General features: G+C 43.6%; 5 protein-coding genes across 7 annotated transcripts in view; 3 read left to right on the top strand and 2 right to left on the bottom strand.

Moving 5' to 3' along the window:
* The window catches only part of brf1b (BRF1 general transcription factor IIIB subunit b), a 23,628-nt gene extending 18,653 nt beyond the window's left edge, over positions 1-4,975 (top strand). For both annotated transcript variants that reach the window (XM_074616345.1, XM_074616346.1), the window contains 12 exons: positions 30-123; positions 1,491-1,617; positions 1,712-1,751; positions 2,100-2,195; positions 2,273-2,581; positions 2,679-2,740; positions 2,852-2,933; positions 3,018-3,070; positions 3,387-3,676; positions 3,763-3,814; positions 3,963-4,173; positions 4,430-4,975. In XM_074616345.1, the coding sequence (XP_074472446.1) occupies positions 30-123; positions 1,491-1,617; positions 1,712-1,751; positions 2,100-2,195; positions 2,273-2,581; positions 2,679-2,740; positions 2,852-2,933; positions 3,018-3,070; positions 3,387-3,676; positions 3,763-3,814; positions 3,963-4,173; positions 4,430-4,467 (1,454 nt within the window). In that variant the 3' untranslated portion in view covers positions 4,468-4,975. The remainder of the gene's footprint in view (positions 1-29; positions 124-1,490; positions 1,618-1,711; positions 1,752-2,099; positions 2,196-2,272; positions 2,582-2,678; positions 2,741-2,851; positions 2,934-3,017; positions 3,071-3,386; positions 3,677-3,762; positions 3,815-3,962; positions 4,174-4,429) is intronic.
* LOC141756521 (uncharacterized) overlaps positions 1-21,836 on the bottom strand; it is a 116,786-nt gene that overhangs the window by 16,213 nt on the left and 78,737 nt on the right. The gene's annotated exons all lie outside the window — the stretch shown is intronic.
* LOC141756541 (activator of 90 kDa heat shock protein ATPase homolog 1-like) lies at positions 4,976-9,424 on the bottom strand. Its single transcript, XM_074616376.1, has 9 exons — positions 9,085-9,424; positions 6,862-7,052; positions 6,603-6,685; positions 6,393-6,510; positions 6,218-6,312; positions 5,972-6,133; positions 5,747-5,848; positions 5,610-5,661; positions 4,976-5,524 (listed from the first exon to the last, which is right to left on the bottom strand). The coding sequence occupies exons 1-9, from the start codon at positions 9,162-9,164 to the stop codon at positions 5,367-5,369; spliced, it is 1,041 nt and encodes a 346-aa protein (XP_074472477.1). The 5' UTR covers positions 9,165-9,424; the 3' UTR covers positions 4,976-5,366.
* Positions 7,007-15,985, top strand: vipas39 (VPS33B interacting protein, apical-basolateral polarity regulator, spe-39 homolog). 2 transcript variants are annotated; one of them, XM_074616364.1, is made up of 19 exons: positions 7,007-7,010; positions 11,942-12,036; positions 12,124-12,229; positions 12,332-12,469; positions 12,568-12,606; positions 12,795-12,859; positions 12,994-13,050; positions 13,264-13,356; positions 13,464-13,497; positions 13,760-13,862; positions 14,000-14,027; positions 14,166-14,239; positions 14,429-14,504; positions 14,641-14,775; positions 14,929-14,970; positions 15,053-15,229; positions 15,319-15,408; positions 15,514-15,618; positions 15,697-15,985. In XM_074616364.1, exons 2-19 carry the CDS (start codon positions 11,944-11,946, stop codon positions 15,715-15,717), a joined length of 1,476 nt encoding a protein of 491 aa, XP_074472465.1. In that variant the 5' UTR covers positions 7,007-7,010; positions 11,942-11,943; the 3' UTR covers positions 15,718-15,985. The 2 variants fall into 2 exon arrangements, with proteins under 2 accessions (XP_074472465.1, XP_074472464.1); XM_074616363.1 differs by lacking the exon at positions 7,007-7,010 and adding an exon at positions 9,946-10,062 and having other exon boundaries at positions 11,944-12,036.
* gpr132b (G protein-coupled receptor 132b) lies at positions 16,662-21,502 on the top strand. Its single transcript, XM_074615340.1, has 2 exons — positions 16,662-17,065; positions 20,382-21,502. Exon 2 carries the CDS (start codon positions 20,415-20,417, stop codon positions 21,495-21,497), a length of 1,083 nt encoding a protein of 360 aa, XP_074471441.1. The 5' UTR covers positions 16,662-17,065; positions 20,382-20,414; the 3' UTR covers positions 21,498-21,502.

Raw genomic sequence — 21,836 nt, forward strand, 5'->3', positions numbered from 1 at the left:
CTTCTCATCCTCCTCCTCCTCCTCCTCAGCTCTCCTGGTAGCAGCTCGGATGCATAAGTTTCGTCGTACGGTGAAGGATGTGATCAGTGTGGTGAAGGTCTGCCAGACCACTCTGAGGAAGAGGTGAGAACGAATTACAGTAGATCACTTAAGATGACAGTAGATCCTAGTGGATTGTAGGAGATCCCAGTGGATTGCAATAGATCCCAGTGGATTGCAGTAGATCCCAGTGGTCTACAGTAGATCCTAGTGGATTGCAGTAGATCCCAGTGGATTGCAATAGATCCCAGTGGTCTACAGTAGATCCTAGTGGATTGTAGGAGATCCCAGTGGATTGCAATAGATCCCAGTGGATTGCAGTAGATCCCAGTGGTCTACAGTAGATCCTAGTGGATTGCAGTAGATCCCAGTGGATTGCAATAGATCCCAGTGGTCTACAGTAGATCCCAGTGTGACTACAGTAGATCCCAGATGTCTACAGTAGATCCCAGTGGTCTACAGTAGATCCCAGTGGATTGCAGTATATCCCAGTGGATTGCAATAGATCCCAGTGGTCTACAGTAGATCCCAGTGTGACTACAGTAGATCCCAGATGTCTACAGTAGATCCCAGTGGTCTACAGTAGATCCCAGTGGACTACAGTAGATCCCAGTGGACTACAGTAGATTCCAGTAGTAGATCCCAGTGGATTGCAGGAGATCCCAGTGGACTACAGTAGATTCCAGTAGTAGATCACAGTGGATTGCAGGAGATCCCAGTGGACTACAGTAGATCCCAGTGGACTACAGTAGATCCTAGTGGATTGTATTAGATCCCAGTGGACTACAGTAGATCCCAATGGACTACAGTAGATCCCAGTGGATTGTATTAGATCCCAGTGGACTACAGTAGATCCGAGTGGTCCACAGTAGATCCTAGTGGATTGCAGTAGATCCCAGTGGACTACAGTAGATCCCAATGGACTACAGTAGATCCCAGTGGATTGCAGTAGATCCTAGTGGACTACAGTAGATCCCAATGGATTACAGTAGATCCCAGATGTCTACAGTAGATCCCAGTGGTCTACAGTAGATCCCAGTGGACTACAGTAGATCCCAGTGTGACTACAGTAGATCCCAGATGTCTGCAGTAGATCCCAGTGGTCTACAGTAGATCCCAGTGGATTGCAGTAGATCCCAGTGGATTGCAGTAGATCCCAGTGGACTACAGTAGATTCCAGAAGTAGATCCTAGTGGACTACAGTAGATCCTAGTGGATTGTATTAGATCCCAGTGGACTACAGTAGATCCCAGTGGTCCACAGTAGATCCTAGTGGATTGCAGTAGATCCAAGTGGACTACAGTAGATCCCAGTGGACTACAGTAGATTCCAGAAGTAGATCCTAGTGGTCTACAGTAGATTCCAGTAGTAGATCCCAGTGGATTGCAGTAGATCCCAGTGGATTGCATTAGATCCCAGTAGATTACAGCATCCTCTCTCCCTCCCTACAGATTAACAGAGTTTGAGGAAACGCCCACCAGTCATCTGACCATCGATGAGTTCATGAAGGTAGATCTGGAGCAGGAATGTGATCCACCGTCCTTCACCGCCTCACAGCAAAAAACAAAGATGCAACAGGTAGATCCCTCCGTCTCTGATTAGCTGCTGACCGATGAATTCACCAATGATCAATGACCCAACCAATCATCTTTACTGTCCTCTTCTTCTGCAGCTAGAACACGAGCTGGCCAGAAAGCTGGATGAGGTCGAAGGTCAGTTCCTAACTCTGCCCAAGGATTCATTTATGACACTCCAGAGGGCACTAAAGGACCCAATTAGGACACTTCAGAGGGCACTAGGGGAACCAATTAGGACACTTCTGAGGGCACTGAAGGGATCATTTAGGACAATTCAGAGGGCACTCGGGGAACTAATTAGGACACTTCAGAGGGCACTAGGGGAACCAATTAGGACACTTCAGAGGGCACTAGGGGAACTAATTAGGACACTTCAGAGGGCACTAAAGGGATCATTTAGGACAATTCAGAAAGCACACAAACTTTAACGGACTAATGTTTTCGTCCTGTCATGTCCTGTCATGTCCTGTCATGTCCTGTCAGGAGAGATCAGCTGCTACAAAGACGAGATTGAGACTGAGCTGGAAAAGAGCCGACCTAAGCTGAGAGGAATCTACGCCGCCTACGCCAAAGAAATCGGTCTGTACTGATCTTAGTCAGCGGAGTCTATCTCCACATCCGAAACATTTCAGAACTCTTTACTTCCTGGTTTTCAGACCCCGAGGACGTTGAGGTTTTGTCCTCTGAGGAACCCGAGGTGCCAGAGATCGAAGATGCCGAGCTCCAAGCCGCCGCCCAACACCTGACACAGAACTTCCTGTGTCAGGTGATCCAGGAGGAGGACGGGATTGACAAGAAGACAGACGACGAGCAGGAGGCGGGGCCAGACAAGGACGGGGCGGGGCCTCAGCGTCAGGCCGCCCCTCTGGCTGTCATCCTGGGAAAGCTGCCGAGCGCCGCCAGCCTGAGCCTCCAACAGACCTTCCAGACCTTCAACGAGCCCGCAACAGGCGAGCAACCAGACGGTACGTATTACATCATCATGACCTCGTCACGGACTCACGGACAGGTGGTAAACCTGTTTATTCTGATGGTCTGCTGTTGTTTGTGGTGTTTTTACAGATGATCAGTCGGAGAGTGGAGAGCTGGACCTGAACGATATCGATGATCTGGAGATTGATAAGGTCAGTTTATCAATCACTGCTGTATTGATCTGTTCAGCCGTACAGATATTTCCTGAATCTCTTTAGTTATTTATATTACTGAATAAACTAACTGTTTATTTTCTGCTGCAGTACATCCTGAATGATCGGGAGGTCGAGGTGAAGACGGAGCTGTGGATGAAACAGAACGCAGAATACCTGAAAGAGCAGAAAGGTCAGCGGAGGCTCTTCATCATCTTCACCGTCTTCATCATCATTTGTGTTATTGATTTGTGATTTTGAATGTTTGTTTTTTCAGAGAAAGAAGAGAAGATCAAGAAAGAGAAAGAACAGGGGACGTATAAAGAGAAGGTGAGTGAACAGGGTCTCCCAGCCTGGAGTCCAGGGGCTGTCCTGGGCTCATCGAAGATCAAGACTGGATTACTAACCATTAATAATAAAACTATTAACTATTAATAGTAAAAATATTATTAGTAGTAAAACTATCTGAAGTAAAACTATTAATAGTAAAACTATTAACAATTAATAGTAAAACTATTTATATTAGTAAAACTATCTGAAGTAAAACTATTAATAGTCATAAAACTATTAATAGTCATAAAACTATTAATAGTAAATAAAGTAATAAACTTTAATATAAATAAGGTTACATTCTGTCTGCCTCCAGCCGAAGAAGTCCAAGAAGAAGAAGGAGCAGATCCAGGCGTCGACGGCGGGCGAGGCGATAGAGAGGATGTTGGAGAAGAAGAAGATCTCCAGTAAGATCAACTACGACGTCCTCAGAGACCTGAACAGCAGAGGGACAGGAAGTGGGGGGGGCAGCAGTCCCAGCAGAGCGGCCTCCGACACGCCAGACGCCTCCGCCGCCACACGGAAACGACTCAACCGCCGCCGACGCAAGAAGACCAGCGATGCAAACCGAGACCTGGCCGCTACCGCCACCATCATGGGGAAGAGGTACTTATAGACCACACGATCAATCGATTGATTGAGAAAATAATCAACAGATAAATCGATCATGAGAATATGTTGTTTGTTTTCAGGGTGCGACTCCTCCTATCCGCCACATCAAAGAAGAAGAAAACAGCCGTCCAGGTGAGCGACCATACCTGACTCATACCTGTCACACCTGCTCCCACTCACTATACGTACATATTATATATATACATACATATATTATACAACATATCATTATATACATCATGCATATCGTATTCTAAACTTGATGTGTTTCACCTCTCAGGCAGAAACCACCGTCACCATGACAACAGATGCAAAGACAGAAAGTGCATCTGAAGCGACTCCTGTCCCTGAACCAGAAACCAGCTCCACCCCCGCTGCTCCAGCCCCTGTGGTGGTGGTGATGGAGGAGGAGGAGGAGGAGGAGGAAGAGGAGGTGGAGATGGAGGCAGAGGGGGAGGGGGAGTGTGTCAGCGCTCTGCAGCTCGTAGGAGGTGAGTCCAGTCTTTTATTCTGAAAATCCAGAGGAAGGAGAGGTCATAGACACAGATCAGAGATTAAGTTGGGTAGACCAGCAACTCCCGTGTTCTGAGAGCTTAAATTAGTGTTTTTGTGAATGGAGTCTGGTGTGTTTGAAGACAGCGATATAACGGCTTCAGTTCCCCGTCAGAAAGGGCTGTCTGACAGCGAGGTAAACTAGTGAAAATATTTGATATTTGATTGATTGTTTGATTGATTTGTGTTTTCCAGATTACGGCTGTGAGGCGGAGGAAGAGGAAGTCTTCTAGCTTCGTCTTGCTGACCTTTTGACTTCCAGCGTATAAGCTCTCCGTCCGAGATCAAGGCAGCTCTACTGAGATGAATCAATGTTACAGAAATCAATAACCAATATTAGTGATCAGTTAAACCGGTTAAATTATCATTGATGAAAAAAAAGCATCACTGAGATGAAACTATTTTTTTAATTGATCACTGATCGTTTAAATACATTTCATAACATCGAGCGTCTCGTGTTCATATTGTAAAAAACTAAAGTTATAGCTTTTAGATGTTTGTGTGTTTTTATATCCGTCTGTATGAATGTAAATATGAACGTTCACATTCCTGTAAAGTATGAAATCATTTCAACTTCAACCAGCTTTAATGTAGTTTTAACTGTTTTTAGTGTTTTTATTGTGTATCTTTGTTGTAAATGAAGGTGTGTACTTTGTGTATTTTAACTATGAGGTCAAATATAATGATGTACTGAGAAAAGAAAACAACACTGAGAGAATAAAGAAACTCTGGAAGTAGAAATATATAATTATTTTTAGAAAATCACATTTTATTTTTGCTGCTTTGATGTCAGTAATCTTGACTCTGATTGGTCCTGATGACAGGAAGTCAGACACACTGAAACTGTCCAAACTTTATTCACACAATGATTCGCTCACAGACAACGCATCAAACTCTAAAGGATTGTTTTTGTTTTTTTACTTCTGATGGCTAACATTTCCCCCTGCTTCCAGTCTTTATGCTAAGCTAGGCTAACATTTCCCCCTGCTTCCAGTCTATATGCTAAGCTAGGCTAACCACGCCCCGAGCCTCCAGGACGCCCCCCTTAGGGACGCCACGTGTTACTGAAGGATTAAACTGGTGAGCTGTTCCTTTAAGCAGGTGTCATGACACAGTTAGTGTTCAGAGTCCCTCAGTATCCGAACGTCTGTTTGATGGCGTGGAAGTAGAACCGAGTCCAGCCCTCCCTGGTGGAGTCCTCCTCCCCCGCCGGGACTCCTCGACACTCCATCCTCAGCTCCGTCTCGTCTCCTCGGTCCTCCAGCTCCAGGCTGACGGTGGCGTAGTGCTCTGATGGAGAGACAACAGACAAAGCTCCGATGTCAGATTGTCTCTGAATGTCTCTGCATCTTGACATGGTCACAGGAAGACGTACCGCTGGGCCACGTCCTGAACCGCCACCTCATCTCGATCCTCTGGTCCGGTACCTGCGGGGAGGAGCAGTAGTCTGGTTACCATAGTGATAGTGACGTGACAACTCACCACTGATTGGCTGAGCAGCTGTGACCTCACCAGCTGTGTGAACTCTCCGCTAACGTTCCCATCCAACATCTGGAACCTCCCTCCTCGCCGACCGTCCACCACCGCTGCCGAGCGCGTAAACACCTGCACGAACTACAGAGAGGGTTACCTGCAGTACTACTGCAATACTGCACTACTGCAGTACTGTAGTACTACACGGCCCGAGCGCGTAAACACCTAAAAAAACTACTGAGAGGGTTATCTGCGGTTCGGTACCTCCTGGCTGATGAAGGTCCTGTACAGCTCATCAGGAGACGTTTGAAAGGTTTCCTTCAGATTAAAGGTGCATGTTGAGATCCGAACACCTGTGGGGCAGGGGGCGGGGCTAGAAGAGCACTTGGGGGCGGGGCCAGAGGAGCACTTGGGGGTGGAGCTTTTCTGCAGGAGAATACAAAGAGGTCAGAGGTCACTTCCACACCTGACCCACCTGGATATCTGCATGTTGGTTTAACTAAAGTCTACCGGAGGTTTACTGGTCTGGATCTGGTTCTTCTGGGTCGGAGGTTGAGGCAGCTCCGGTTGGTCGGCGGTGGGAAGGATCATCCCCTGACTGAACTCTGTGAGGTCAGAGGTCATCTCAGGTTACTACAGGGACCATCACTGATTGGTTAGTCCTGATGCATTCTGGGTAACAGACCTGATTTGAGCTGGTGGACGAACTTGCCCAGAACCTTCCGGACCTCCTGAACGCCGCTCTTCTTCATGAGGCCGAGGAGCGGCGTGTCAGGCTGGTCTTTACACAGAGATGCTGAGATCTGGACGGGAATATGGTTATCAGTTTGATCATCAATACCGTGATCAATGCCGTGATCAATACAGGATCAGGAACAGGAAGTTGTTGACTCACATCGAGGTCGTCCATGTCGTTCTCGTCTGACAGGTTGGACACGTCAACAGTTCCTCTGTACTTCACACCGATGCTGGACGTCCCTGCAGACAAGAAACAGTTAGCACCACAGAAGAAGAGCATAGATTTATAGATAGATAGATCTGGGACTAGAACCCTGAGGACATCTGGGACTGTGGCATCAGTGTGATGTCATCAGTGTGATGTCATCAGTGTGATGTCACCACAGAGTGACATCATCAGTTCCATCATCACTGACCCAGCCAGCTGGCCCTCAGCTGCCACTCGTAGAAGAAGAAGAGTTTTCCTCGGCGGTTGTTGATGGAGGATTCTCCTTCCAGCTTGTTGACCTCCGTCAGCTTACAGACGCCCTCCGGTCCCTCCACCCGAACCTCCAACAGCAGCTGACGGAGGCGCTCTGATGACCAGCTGCTGACGTCACGCTCCGTCCTGAGGAGGCCAAACAGGAGAGGAGGTGGAGGAGAAAGAGAGGAGGAAGTGGAGGAGGAAGAGGAGGAGTAGGAAGTGGAAGAGGAGAAGGAGGCAGAGGAAGTTGAGGAGGATGAGGAGGAGGAGGAGGAGGAGGAAGGGGAGGAGGAGGATGAGGAGTGGAGAAGGAAGAGGAGGAAGTGGAGGAGGAGGAAGAAGAGGAGGAGTAGGAGGATGAGGAGAGGAAGAGGAAGTGGAAAAGAAGGAGGAGGATGAGGAGAGGAGGAGGAGGAAGTGGAAGTGGAGTAGGAATTTGAGCAGGAAGAGGAGGAGGAGGAGGAAGATGAAGAGGAGGCGGAGGAAGAGGAGGAGGAAGAAGTGGAGGAGGAGGATGAAGAGGAGGAGTAGGAAATGGAGGAGGATGAAGAGGAGGTGGAGGAGGAGGAGAGGAGAAGGAAGAGGAGGAAGAGGAGATGTAGACTGTGGGTATAAGCCTCTATCTGTCCTGCTGATTGGTTTAAAATAGAAATAGAAAGAAGTGATGGTGGGAGGAGTCAGAGCGTTCTTTAGTGCTGACTCAGCGCTGTGGAGACACGTCTGGCCGTCTGACTCTGAGACACTAGTGAACAGGTGAACGTTGGACGCCATGTGGCCTCACATACATCATCTATAGCCCCGCCCCCCCGTCTCTCTGACATCCCATCAGACCGACTAAAAATATCTGAACAGCTGAACCGGCTGGAGGATCATATAACACACACACACACACACACACACACACACACACACACACACACACACACAGTAACACACACACACACACACACAGTAACACACACACACAGACAGAAACACACACTAACACAGTAACAGACAGACAGATTCTTCTGGACTCTTGTTGATGTTACATCTTGTTACACTATAAAGATGGCCGATGCGTCTCCACTTCCTCCGTCTGTACAGAAGTGAAGCCTAAATATCCTGATAAGGGAGCTGCCATCTTGAGATGTTGACGTCATTTGGAGCCAGAGTCTGTTAAGTAGCTACGAGCGGGTCAGGACCTCTCCAGGGCGCCCACCAAGCGCCACATGCTGCCACCCTTATCCACGCACGTTCACACACACACACACACATAGGGCCACATGCAGAGCATACACACACACTCATTATTATTCTATTCACTCACTTATATATATATTCCATATTGTATATAGACCCCTCTCACTGTAAATATTGCCGTTGTCCCTACAATTCTTACTACATTTTTTAAATATTTGTACAGTTGATGTTGTTTTGCATCAATTTCACTGCACATCCTGTATGAGTGCGTGACAAATAAAACTCTTGAATCTTGAATTTTAACTACATTTATGATCAGACTGACACATGTTCTATTACACAGACTGGTGACGGTTATTAAAGTTAAAGTTACACCTCCTCTCGTAAAAATTCACGAGCTTCCGACTGCGACTACTACAGAGCAGCTGTCAATCACAGCTGTCAATCATGATGTCCCGCCCCCTTTTTATACCATCAAATAACTAATTAAAACCCAACTGATCAGAAACACTTGAACATACATCAGCGTTATAAGAACTACCTAAATTGACATCTTATTTGACGTGTAATTTGACTTTTTAGTTTGACTCATATCCTATCCGCTAACATGGAGGAGGCGGGGCTTATGAGCTGTACTGCAGCCAGCCACCGGGGGGCGATCCAGATGTTTTAGCTTCACTTTAGAGGAGCCTTCATGTCATCCATCTATATATTATACAGTCTGTGGTTCAGACACACGCGTTATTGACTGTAAAGTTTCCTACAAAATGATTATAAAGTGTACCTGGAGTTTAATTGTCACTTATTGTTTTTTTTAACATTTTTACAGTGTAAACAAAAAGTTTTAAACTTTTAAAAATCTGTCAGATGTTTGAGTTTCTTCTCTGTGAGCCACCTAAAATACCTGAAAATAACAACAATAATAATAATAACAATAACAACAGTAATAATAATAATCATAATAATAATAATTGTAATAATAATAATAACAGACCAGTGCCAGTTGTTGACGTTGGTTCCATCAGCTCTCTTCTCAACGATCCATCGAGGATCTCCTTCACCCCATTTAGCCATCAGTACTGAGTACTACTGACTGAAGTACAAGTTATTGTACTGCTGTACTTACTGTACTATTACTGCTGTATTTACTGTATATAACTGCTGTACTTACTGTACTACTACTGCTGTATTTACTGTATATAACTGCTGTACTTACTGTACTACTACTGCTGTATTTACTGCTGTACTTACTGCACTTGTACCCTGATAAACTGTCTTTAAAGGTCTCCTGTGAGTCTCTGACTCTTCAGCTGAAACTTAAAACCAACTTCACACAGTCACTCTAACTACTTCCTCTAATGCCTTTCAAAGTAAAACAACACAAACAGGATGCAGGACTTTTATTATTCTATACAAAAGATAAAAATAAATTAATTTTTAATTTATATTTTAAAGTTTCTTAATATTTGACTTTAATAATCACATTTTGAATTAAAACCAGAGCTTTCAGCTGACGGTATTGTCTGTGCAATATCGTTGATGCAATAAACATCAAGTGCAACTACCTTTGTTTACATTTTATTTATTACATCTACCCTACCTGTTTTACAAGTGCATTACCTCTGTTTACATTACATCTATTTTTTATATTTTATACCTCTAGTGTAACACTTCTGTTTATATTTATTTATTACATCTTCTTTACCTGTTTTATTTGCTTTATAACTGTGTGTGTTTTACATGTTATATGTTTTATCTGCCTCGTTTAGTCTTGTCAAATATTTGTTTTAAAGCACTGACCAGAAGTGGCAACTGTGAATCTCCTTGTATTTAATACGATGACAATAAAGCTTTCTATTCTATTCTATGATGACAGCCACCGTTTCAGTGTTCACTACAACTCCCAGCATGCTCCGCGCGGCCGGAAGTAGTACCGCCTCCCATCAGAGAAGAAGAGCAGCTGCAGCTGAAGGTAAAAACAGATGATCGATTCTGATCGATTATCAGTTTTAATCATGATATCTGTTGGATCAATGTACCGGTTATATGTCCGCGTGTGGTGACGTCACTGTTCCCGCTGTTTGTCATCAAAAATCAAAGAGTTACATCCGGTTTAAACACTGACGTTTCTGTTAGCCTGTTAGCATGTTAGCCTGCTAACCAGCTTCCTGCTGTCAGATAAACACAAATACACACACTACTACTACACACAAAATACACACAAATACACACAAATACACACACTACTACTACACACAAAATACACACTACTACTACACACAAAGTACACACAAATACACAGACTACTACTACACACAAATACACACACTACTACTACACACAAAGTACACACAAATACACACACTACTACTACACACAAAGTACACACAAATACACACACTACTACTACACACAAAGTACACACAAATACACACACTACTACTACACAAAATACACACAAATACACACACTACTACTACACACAAAATACACACTACTACTATACACAAAGTACACACAAATACACAGACTACTACTACACACAAATACACACACTACTACACACAAAGTACACACAAATACACACACTACTACTACACACAAAGTACACACAAATACACACACTACTACTACACAAAATACACACAAATACACACACTACTACTACACACAAAGTACACACAAATACACACACTACTACTACACACAAATACACACACAAATACACACACTACTACTACACACAAATACACACACTACTACTACACACAAAGTACACACAAATACACACACTACTACTACACACAAAGTACACACAAATACACACACTACTACTACACAAAATACACACAAATACACACACTACTACTACACACAAAGTACACACAAATACACACACTACTACTACACACAAATACACACACAAATACACACACTACTACTACACACAAATACACACACTACTACTACACACAAAGTACACACAAATACACACACTACTACTACACACAAAATACACACAAATACACACACTACTACTACACACAAAGTACACACAAATACACACACTACTACACACAAAATACACACAAATACACACACTACTACTACACACAAAGTACACACAAATACACAGACTACTACTACTCACAAAATACACACAATATACACACAAAACATACACACAAAATACACACACTACTACTACACACAAAATACACACACTACTACTACACACAAATACACAGACTACTACTACACACTACTACTACACACAAAGTACACACAAATACACAGACTACTACTACACACAAAATACACACAAATACACACTACTACTACACACAAAGTACACACAAATACACACACTACTACTACACACAAAGTACACACAATATACACAGACTACTACTCACAAAATACACACAATATACACACAAAACATACACACAAAATACACACAAGATACACACAATATACACACATTATACTGACAAAATACACACAACATACACACAAAATACACACAACATACACACAATATACACACATTATACACACAAAATACACACATTATACTGACAAAATACACACAATATACTCGCCCATAGCCAGGTGGACATCAACAGCTGACTTGTTATTAACACTGACACTGTGTTAATTAAACCAAAATAATACAAAATGTACATTTTAACATCCTTGATGCAGCATTTAAAAATCTAAAATCTTTTATTAATATATTATTATTATATATTATAGTAGAGCCACTCTCTGTCAGCAGCCGTCAGCTGTAGAACACTGTACAGGTGAGGGGAACTAGTATCTGATCATAACGTACCTGCTGTGTTTCCAGATGATGAAGAGTAAAACAGACGAGGAAGACTACTGGAACAGCTCCAAGTTTAAAGCCTTCACCTTCGATGATGAAGACGACGAGTTCAGCAAGGTAAGACCTAAACCTACACACACCTGTACACCTGTGTTTTGGTACACCTGTGAGACCTTCAGGTGACGTTGTGTTTGTGTTTGTCAGTTAAAAGAGTCGAAGCAGGCGGTGAACAGCATCCGCCGCCTGGTGGAGGAAGACGACGATGAAGACGATGTGGAGAAGGTCAGCTGGAGTGGAGAGCCTGTCGGGAGTAAGACATCCTTACTCTTGTTGTTATTAAACACCTTTAGAGAATGCTGAGCTGTGATTGGCTGCAGGGTGCAGGGGATCATTCTCCTGTGTGTCTCCTCAGGTATCGCCTGGTCAGTCAGTGAGACGGCTGCGTCCAATCAGAGGACAGAAAGAGAGCCCGCCTTCCCCAAAATCAACACCGACGCAGCAACGATCAGCAAGAGTCACTCAGGATACTCTCTGAGCTCTCTGTTCAAAGGTGAGACAGGTGGTGGACAGGTGAGACAGGTGGTGGACAGACAGGTGAGACAGGAACATGAATGAAACATACTGAAGGTTGAATCTGTTTCTCTGCAGGAAAAACTAAAGGAGGAAACTTCCAGTCGTTCACTGACTGTGAGTCTGAGTGAGTGAGTGAGTGAGTGAGTGAGTGAGTGAGTGAGTGAGTGCAGAAGTGAGTGAGTGAGTGAGTGAGTGAGTGAGTGAGTGAGTGAGTGAGTGAGTGAGTGAGTGCAGAAGTGAGTGAATGAATGAATTGATGAATGAATGAATGAGTGAGTAATACTGATGTTTTTGTGTTTTAGCGTTCAGCGACTCGTCTGTCAGGCTCTACGCTCCAGAACTCCGAAAACCCAAATCTGAATACAAGGTAACAACAAGACTGATAATCTGATTAAAGACTGATAAACTAATTAAAGACTAGTAATCTGATTACATTTGAGACTGCTAATCATATTTTTTTTCTGGTGTACTAATGATGATGTCATCATGTTGTGATGTCAGGATTATGTCAGTGATTGGTCGCCTGAGGAAACGGTCCAGAGAATGCAGCAAGGAAAGGTAACACACCTGTCTGTCTGTGGCTGTGTTTATACTCTGTGATACATTGTAGTGTATGAATAAAGTATTGTAGTGTATAAATACAGTTTAGTACTACAGTATAGTACTACAGTGTAGTACTACACTGTAGTACTACAGTGTAGTACTACAGTGTAGTACTACAGTATAGTACTACAGTATAGTATCAGTGTCTTTATACCGTGTATGTTTCAGGTTGTGTCTCTGGAGAAGTTTCGTTCTCTTCAGGACAAACTGCTGCTCCTGGATTACGCCGTCGCCGCACACGACGGAAACGTCATCACTGCCGTAACTTTATTTATAATCTGATTCACAACAACATTTTGAATATACAAACTTTATTAACAATTTTATCAAAAACAACTGACAGCACACTGTCTGTTTTTTCCTTTCAGGTTTTAATTTATTTAAAGAGGACTCTGAGTAAAGGTGAGCCCTGCTGGTTCAGACTCCTGGATCAGTCAGACCTGGTCCTGGATCAGTCAGACCTGGTCCTGTATCAGTCAGACCTGGTCCTGTATCAGTCAGACCTGGTCCTGGATCAGTCAGACCTGGTCCTGGATCAGTCAGACCTGGTCCTGGATCAGTCAGACCTGGTCCTGGATCAGTCAGACCTGGTCCTGGATCAGTCAGACCTGGTCCTGGATCAGTCAGACCTGGTGTTATTGACTCTTTGTGTTTTCCTGCTCAGAGGTTTTGTTTCGGGAGTTGGAGTCCAGACAGACGGCTCTGAGACATTTGATCCATTATCTGACTGAAACCAGAGACCAGAGGCTGCTGCTGGAGCTGCTCAGGTCTCTGCTCACACCTGTACCTCTATCTGTGTACACCTGGACACACCTGGACACACCTGGACACACCTGGACTCACCTGGTTTAATGTACATGTACAGTATTTATCTGATGTGTTTTCTTCTTCTGGTCCCCCTCAGAGCTCAGGGCAGGACGGAGGACGTAGCGGTACGTACAACACACTACTAACACACTACACCCTACACCCGCGGTACACAGCTCTAGTAGTACACATCTAAAGTATCAGTGGTACACATCAGACCGGTGGAAGCTGATGTCATTTCCTGTCTGTTTCCACGGTGACAGCTGCTGCAGTATAAAGAACACCTGAACATCGCTGATGAAAACAAGAGACGTGATTTCCTGAAGAGCTGCATCGGGTGAGTGATATACAAATACTCTGAACTGAGGAAGTTTACTAACTTTACTCTGACACGTATACAAATACACATTTTAATGAACGTCAAGGATCGTAATGATGTGGACACCACCGTTAAGTTTCTCTCTGCAGCTGTTTGTTGTTTATTTATTGTCTCTTTAGATTTGTTTGTTTGTTTGTTTGTTTCCAGTCTTCCATTTTCTCCAGAAGATTCTGTTCATGTTCAGGATCACTACACTCTGCTGGAGAGACAAGTCATCATCGAGGTCAGGAAGACGCAAAACCAGTTTCAACCAGTTTACATTGCCTTAAACCAGTTTAGACATACTTAAACCAGTATTAGTTGTGTTTAGTTAGTTTAACTGCAGTTTAATCCCAGTTTCCTGTCTGTGTTGTTTCCAGGCAACCGACCGACAGGCGGAGCGTGGAGGGAAGGTGGATATCTTCCAGAAGTTTCCCCGACGAGCTTCGATCCTCAACATGCCGCTGACCACAACACTGTACTACTGCTGCTTCTACCACTACACCGAGTCTGAGGTTAGTCTGAGTTTAAAAAAAGCAGTCAGTACTTTAACCAAAATTGAACCAGATTATTTAAACCAGTTTAGTTGAACCGGATCATTTGAACCAGTTTAGTTGAACCAGATCATTTGAACCGGATCAGTTGAGTCTGTCTGTCTCTGTTTGCAGGGAACCTACAGCAGTCCGTTGAACATCCGTCAGACCTTCAAGGTGTGTAGAGACGTTGTTTAAACATGTTACAGGTAAACTTTGTGTACTTTGGGTCTCTCACCTTGTTGACCTTTGACCTCAGATTTCGGAAAAGCAGTACTTTGTGACGGCGTTGGCGGCGCGGGCGAAGCTGAAGGCGTGGTTGGACGTTGACGCTTTGTTCACCAGCAGGAACTGGCTCGGCTTCACCAAGAAAAAATCACCGCTCAGCTTCCAACGAGTCGTCGACATCCTGCAGAAAAACTCCGCCCCCACACAGGTGAGGGAGTGTACCACTTTGATTGACAGGTGTATCATTTGATTGACAAGTGTACCCTTTGATTGACAGGTATATCATTTGATTGACAGGTGCTGCAGGACTACGTGGCGCTGGTTGATGACGCGGAGCTCAGGATCTCTTTGGCTCAGAAACATAAATGTCACGACATCGTCATCAACGTGAGACTGTTTACGTTAATGCTGCTCTCTGATTGGATGGTTGTTTGAATTTAAATTTGAATTGTTGTGATGTCATGATGACTGGTGTGTCTCTGGGCCAATCAGACGTACCGGGACCTGAAGGACCGGCAGCAGTTGCTAGGATACCGGGGGAAGGTGGAGAGAGGATCGGCGGAGGAGAGGAAGATCGACGAGCTGCTCAAAAACACGGTGAGGAGGAGGAAGATGGGTCATCTTCATCATCTTCATCATGTGACCTGACTCACGGTTTTTCTTCTTCTCTTTCAGCAAATCCGGTGGAAGAACTGATGATCCCGTTTCAACTAAAGACTTTTACTTTGAAACAAAAGAGGCTGTTTCCTGTGTGAAGAGAAGAGCCGTCGCCATGACAACAGGAGAGTTCAGTCAGATCACATCAGCTTCAGTCTCAATCGGTCGCCGAGAGGAACGCTTTGTTTGGCTCCGCCCACAGAACACGGGGTGGGTGGAGCTTGTATTTCTGCTGAGTCATCGCTTCAACATTCCTCTTGATTTTATAAATATGAATGTAAAAAAACATTAAAATATTATTTAAATGGATTTTGTATTTTCTACTGGAAGAGGAGGAGAGGAGGAGATGAGGAGGAGGAGAGAGGAGAAGAGGATGGAGAAGAGAGGAGAGAAAAGAAGAGAGGATAAAAGGAGGGAGGAGGAGAGAAGAAGAGAAGAGAGGAGGAGAAGAGGAAGAGGAGAGAAAAGAAGAAGAGAGGATAAAAGGAGGGAGGAGGAGGAGAGAGGAAGAAGAGAGGAGATAAAAGAAGAAGAGAGGAGACAGGAGGAGAAGAGAGGATAAAAGGAGGGAGGAGGAGGAGAGAGGAAGAGAAGAGAGGAAGATGAGAAGAGGAGGAGAGAAAAGGAGGAGGAGAGAGGAAGAGAAGAGAGGAGGAGAAGAGGAAGAGGAGAGGAGGAGAAGAGAGGAAGAGGAGAGAGGAGGAAAAAGGAGAAAGGAGGAGAGAGGAAGGGAAGAGGAGAGGGGAAGAGAAGAGGGAGGAGGAAAAGAGAGGAGAAGAGGAGGGAGGAGGAGAAGAGAGGAAGAGAAGAGGAGGGAGGAGGAGTAGAGAAGAGAGGAAGAGAAGAGAGGAAGAGAAGAGAGGGGGGAAAAGGAGGAGAAAGGAAGAGGAGAGGAGGAAGGAGGAGAAGTGTATATATGTATATATACTGTACATGTGTATATATTTATACACACTATATATATACAGTATATATACATATACACAGGCTTATATATAAACACATGTCCACCAGGTGTAGGAGTCCTGCAGCAGTAACAGCTGGTGGCCACCAGATGGCAGCTGTTTCTTCAAACTTTTCTCTGTAAAGTTAAATCTTCTTTGATGTGATGCGTTCAGGTTCCTGCTGATCAATCAATCAGACTGATTATTGATGATCAGTTCTGTGTGTTTTCAGAGTAAAAGCAGCTTCCTGTTGTTTTTTTGTGTGATGAAGAAGAACCGGATGAATAAATGATGATGAAGTGATGAATTAAATATGTAAGATGAATAAATGATGATGCTGTAGTAGTCTGTGTCGTCACGTGACCTCAGCGGGACGTCACGTCACATCACAGAGAATCAGAGCAGCACGAGGAGGAGACACCCGGAGGATACACGAGACAGCGGTGAGTTTATACCTTTTATAATCACTTCCATGTACTTTTACACGGTCAAAGTACATCATAGTATTCTGATACTTTAATACTACTATGTAGCATGGTACTAAAATACACCTGTAGTATTTATAGTTTTACTTATCAATAATAATTCCAGTTACAGTTGTCACATGATGATCATATAATGCTCTTAGAATATATCTATTTATACTTTTTACACTTTATACTTTTTATTTTACTACCACTGATAACTAATAATGAATGACTTTATTTTATTATATTATTACTGTTTAATACATAATTAACTTTATAATTCAAACATTAAAAAGAACAGCTTTGATGTTAGCAGGTTGTAATAAAACACCTTTATATAATAATAATAATATTAATAATAATAATATATCTGATATTTATACTTTATACACTTTATACTTTTCATTTTACTACCAGTAATAACTAATAATGAATGACTATTACTGTTTAAAACATAATTTACATTTTAATTCAGACATTAAAAAGAACAGTTTTGATGTTAGCAGGTTGTGTAAATCACCTTTATATAATAATAATAATAATAATATTATTAATAATAATAATAATAATATTTATATAATAACAATATTTATTATTATAATTATTATAATTGTTAAAATAATAAGTGTTGTCGTTTAGAAATCAAATGTGGAAGTACAACAATAATATTCCTAAAATGTTTTCACAGTATAACAATTATACAACCGTATACTGTCATATCATATACATACTTTATTACATTAAATACACATGATACTTTGTATATTTTAATGATCCTATAATACACATAATAATATTACTGTTTAGATGAGGTTGAATTTATTGTGACAGTCATAGTACTTGTATTAATGTTATGCTACAGTACATATATATACATACAAACACATTGTATATCCTATATATTAATATTTCTAACAGTAATGGTGATCATATCACAACATATACATAAATTATTACTACAACGATATATATTATAATACTTGGATGTATTGTTACTGTGACATAAGGTATATAAATAATACACAGTATATGTATTACTCCATCATATACTGTACTATCACTAACAATCATCAATATTGTTGTGTTATTACTACAACATCCCATAATATATGTTTTCACTTGAAACACTTTCTATAACTACAGTATTCTTCACTGTATTATACTCATGTATACACTGATCCAATATTATGTTTATATAGTGGAACAATAATATTTATATAATAACAGCTTTGTTTTTATATTAATTAATTAATCAATTAATTGGCTTCATGTGTGAACCGATCAGTGATCAATAGCAGAGGAGTCTGTTTGTCTTTAAATCATCTTCATTCATCATAATAATTAATGTGTGTTTCAGTTAAAGAGGTCAATGATCAATAATTAAATCTCTGCCCCGCCCACCTCCAGCATTCAGAGCTCCTGATTGGACGCTTCTGTCAGTCATAGTTTGATTGACAGGTGTTTTAACGCAGACGACATCAAAACATTCATTTAACATTAAACATTAATGTCTGATGTTCTTTGTCTCTACTGGAAACAGCAGCTGCGCTCTGATTGGCTGTTTACACTCTGACCTCATCATGTCCGACCAATCAAATCAAACAACACATGTTTTTCACTTCCAATCAATAATTAAATTTTAATTTAAATCAGAGAGCATGATGGGAGTTTAGTCAGAAAGTTTCATTAGAGGAAGAGGAAGAGGAAGAACGTGGTTTGATAGAAAGGTAAAATAACTGGGAAAAACATGTCACTCCAGATTTTAAATTTTTATGAGCCTGAGAGACTGAACCTGGAGATACGTGACTTCCGGCCGATGGTTTCATGCTGAGTGTTTGAAATGTCTCACGTCTATAACCCGTTATTGTGGCGGGGATTTCCTGTCGACTGACAGGAAACAGAAAAGCTGATTGTCTTCCTTTCTGAAAGCTCAAGTAAAAATCACATTTACTTTACCTTTCCAGCAGAAGATCGTGTTTGATAATGGAACAATCAATGTGGTTTGTTTGGTTGGTTTCCTGCTGATGATTCATGTCATTATACTCGTCACTATTTTCTCGGCTGCGACAGGAAGTCAGATTTTATCTACTTATTGGATGAACTTTGATAAACTTTAGCTGATATAAAACATAAAGACTTCAATACATATTGGAGTTCTCAGAAACAGCTGCGGACAAAACAATCTGAGCTCAAAGTGCCGGTGGTATTTGATCTGGAGCTCTCAATCATATCACATGATCATCATCACCAAAGGGGATTTATATTTAAACTGTTTTAAGCCAATGAGACGTAAAGACGATGGTGTAGGAGGCGATAACGTAGAGTTGATAACGTAAAGGCGATACATAGAGGTGATAACGTAGAGATGATAACGTAAAGACGTAGAGATGATAACGTAGAGGCGATAACGTAGAAGCGATAACCTAGAGATGATAACGTACAGGCGATAACGTAGAGACGATAACGTAGAGATGATAACGTAGAGATGATAACGTAGAGGCGATAACGTAGAGACGTAGAGATGATAACGTAGAGATGATAACGTAGAGATGATAACGTAGAGATGATAACGTAGAGACGTAGAGATGATAACGTAGAGATGATAATGTAGAGGGGATAACGTAGAGATGATAATGTAGAGGGGATAACGTAGAGATGATAACGTAGAGACGTAGAGATGATAACGTAGAGATGATAACGTAGAGATGATAATGTAGAGGGGATAACGTAGAGATGATAACGTAGAGACGTAGAGATGATAACGTAGAGATGATAACGTAAAGACGATAACATAGAGACGTAGAGATGATAACATAGAAATGATAACGTAGAGATGATAACGTAAAGGCGATAACGTAGAGATGATAACGTAAAGGCGATAACGTAGAGATGATAACGTAAAGGCGATAACGTAGAGGTGATAACGTAGAAATGATAACGTAGAGGTGATAACGTAAAGGCGATAACGTAGAGATGATAACGTAGAAATGATAACGTAGAGATGATAACGTAAAGGCGATAACGTAGAGGTGATAACGTAGAAATGATAACGTAGAGGTGATAACGTAAAGGCGATAACGTAGAGATGATAACGTAGAGGGGATAACGTAGAGATGATAACGTAGAGATGATAACGTAGAGATGATAACGTAGAGATGATAACGTAGAGATGATAACGTAAAGGCGATAACGTAGAGATGATAACGTAGAGATGATAACGTAGAGATGATAACGTAGAGATGATAACGTCTCTCTCTCATTTTTGTGACTTTTATTTCTTTGTCTTCTGCAGACGAGCTGATTTTGAATCTTATTGGTCGACATCATGCACACGCTTCCGGAGACGGAGACACTTTCTCCGACCAACAGCACTAGTTTGATGGCGTGCGAGCCGCCGTACAACGACGGCCGCCTGCCGCTCGTGCTGCTGTACTGCGTGGTGCTGGCTGTCGGACTGCCGGCTAACCTGCTGACCGTCTACCTCACCTGGCTGCAGGTGTGCAGGAAGAACGTGCTGGGCGTGTACCTGTTGAGCCTGTCGTTTTGTGACCTCACCTACCTGGGCACTCTGCCGCTGTGGACGCACTACGTCAGCGGCGGTCACTGCTGGCCGTGGAGCTCGGTCGCCTGCAAGGTAACGGGCTACATCTTCTTCAACAACATGTACATCAGCATCTTCCTGCTCTGCTGCATCTCCTGCGACCGATACGTCGCCGTGGTCTACAGCGTGGAGTCCCGCGGCCTCCGCCGGCAGCGCGTTGCCGCCCTCATCGCAGTCGCCATCCTGCTGGTGGTCGCCTTGGGTCACGTCCCCGTCTTCACCATGAGGGAGGGCGACGCCGCCGAGGGCGACCGCCGCTGCTTTGAGCCGAGTCAAAGCAACGCCACGGTGACGGGCTTCAACTACGCCCGCTTTGTCGTGGGCTTCCTGATCCCGCTGCTGGTGCTGGTGGTGACGAACCGCAGCATCCTCGCCAACGTGCAGCGCAGCACGGGGCTGCGGCGGGAACAGAAGGAGCGCGTTCGCTTGCTGGCGGTGGCGGTGGTGGCGCTGTTCCTGGTCTGCTTCGCCCCGTACCACATCATCCTGCTGGTCCGGGCCGTCATCTACCACTTCCAGCTGGAGGACGGGACCTGTCTGTTCGAGAGGACCATGTACACGCCCTACACCATCTCTCTGGGTCTGTCCACCGTCAACAGCGCCGTCAACCCCATCCTCTACGTCCTGTCCAGCGACAACATCCGCAAAGAGCTGAGCCGAGGCCTCACGCAGGTCTGTGACCGAGCGCACCGGAGACCACGATCCGATAGCAGCCAGAACCGGATCCAGCCCATCAGGAGCTCCTCAGAGCTGAATGTGGTGACCGAGACCGAGAGACCCCACGGAGGAAAACCACCAGGGACCTGAAAGGCCCACCTCCGCTGGACTCTACTGGTCCCTGCTGGACTCTACTGGTCCCTGCTGGTCTCTGCTGCTGGACTCTACTGGTCCCTGCTGGACTCTGCTGGTCTCTGCTGGTCTCTGCTGCTGGACTCTACTGGTCCCTGCTGGACTCTACTGGTCTCTGCTGCTGGACTCTACTGGTCCCTGCTGGACTCTGCTGGTCTCTGCTGCTGGACTCTACTGGTCCCTGCTGGACTCTGCTGGTCTATGCTGCTGGACTCTACTGGTCCATGCTGGACTCTGGTCCCTGCTGGACTCTGCTGGTCTCTGCTGTTGGACTCTACTGGTCCTTGCTGGACTCTG

This window comes from Sebastes fasciatus, chromosome 18, assembly GCF_043250625.1.
Source record: "Sebastes fasciatus isolate fSebFas1 chromosome 18, fSebFas1.pri, whole genome shotgun sequence".
NCBI lineage: Eukaryota > Metazoa > Chordata > Actinopteri > Perciformes > Sebastidae > Sebastes > Sebastes fasciatus.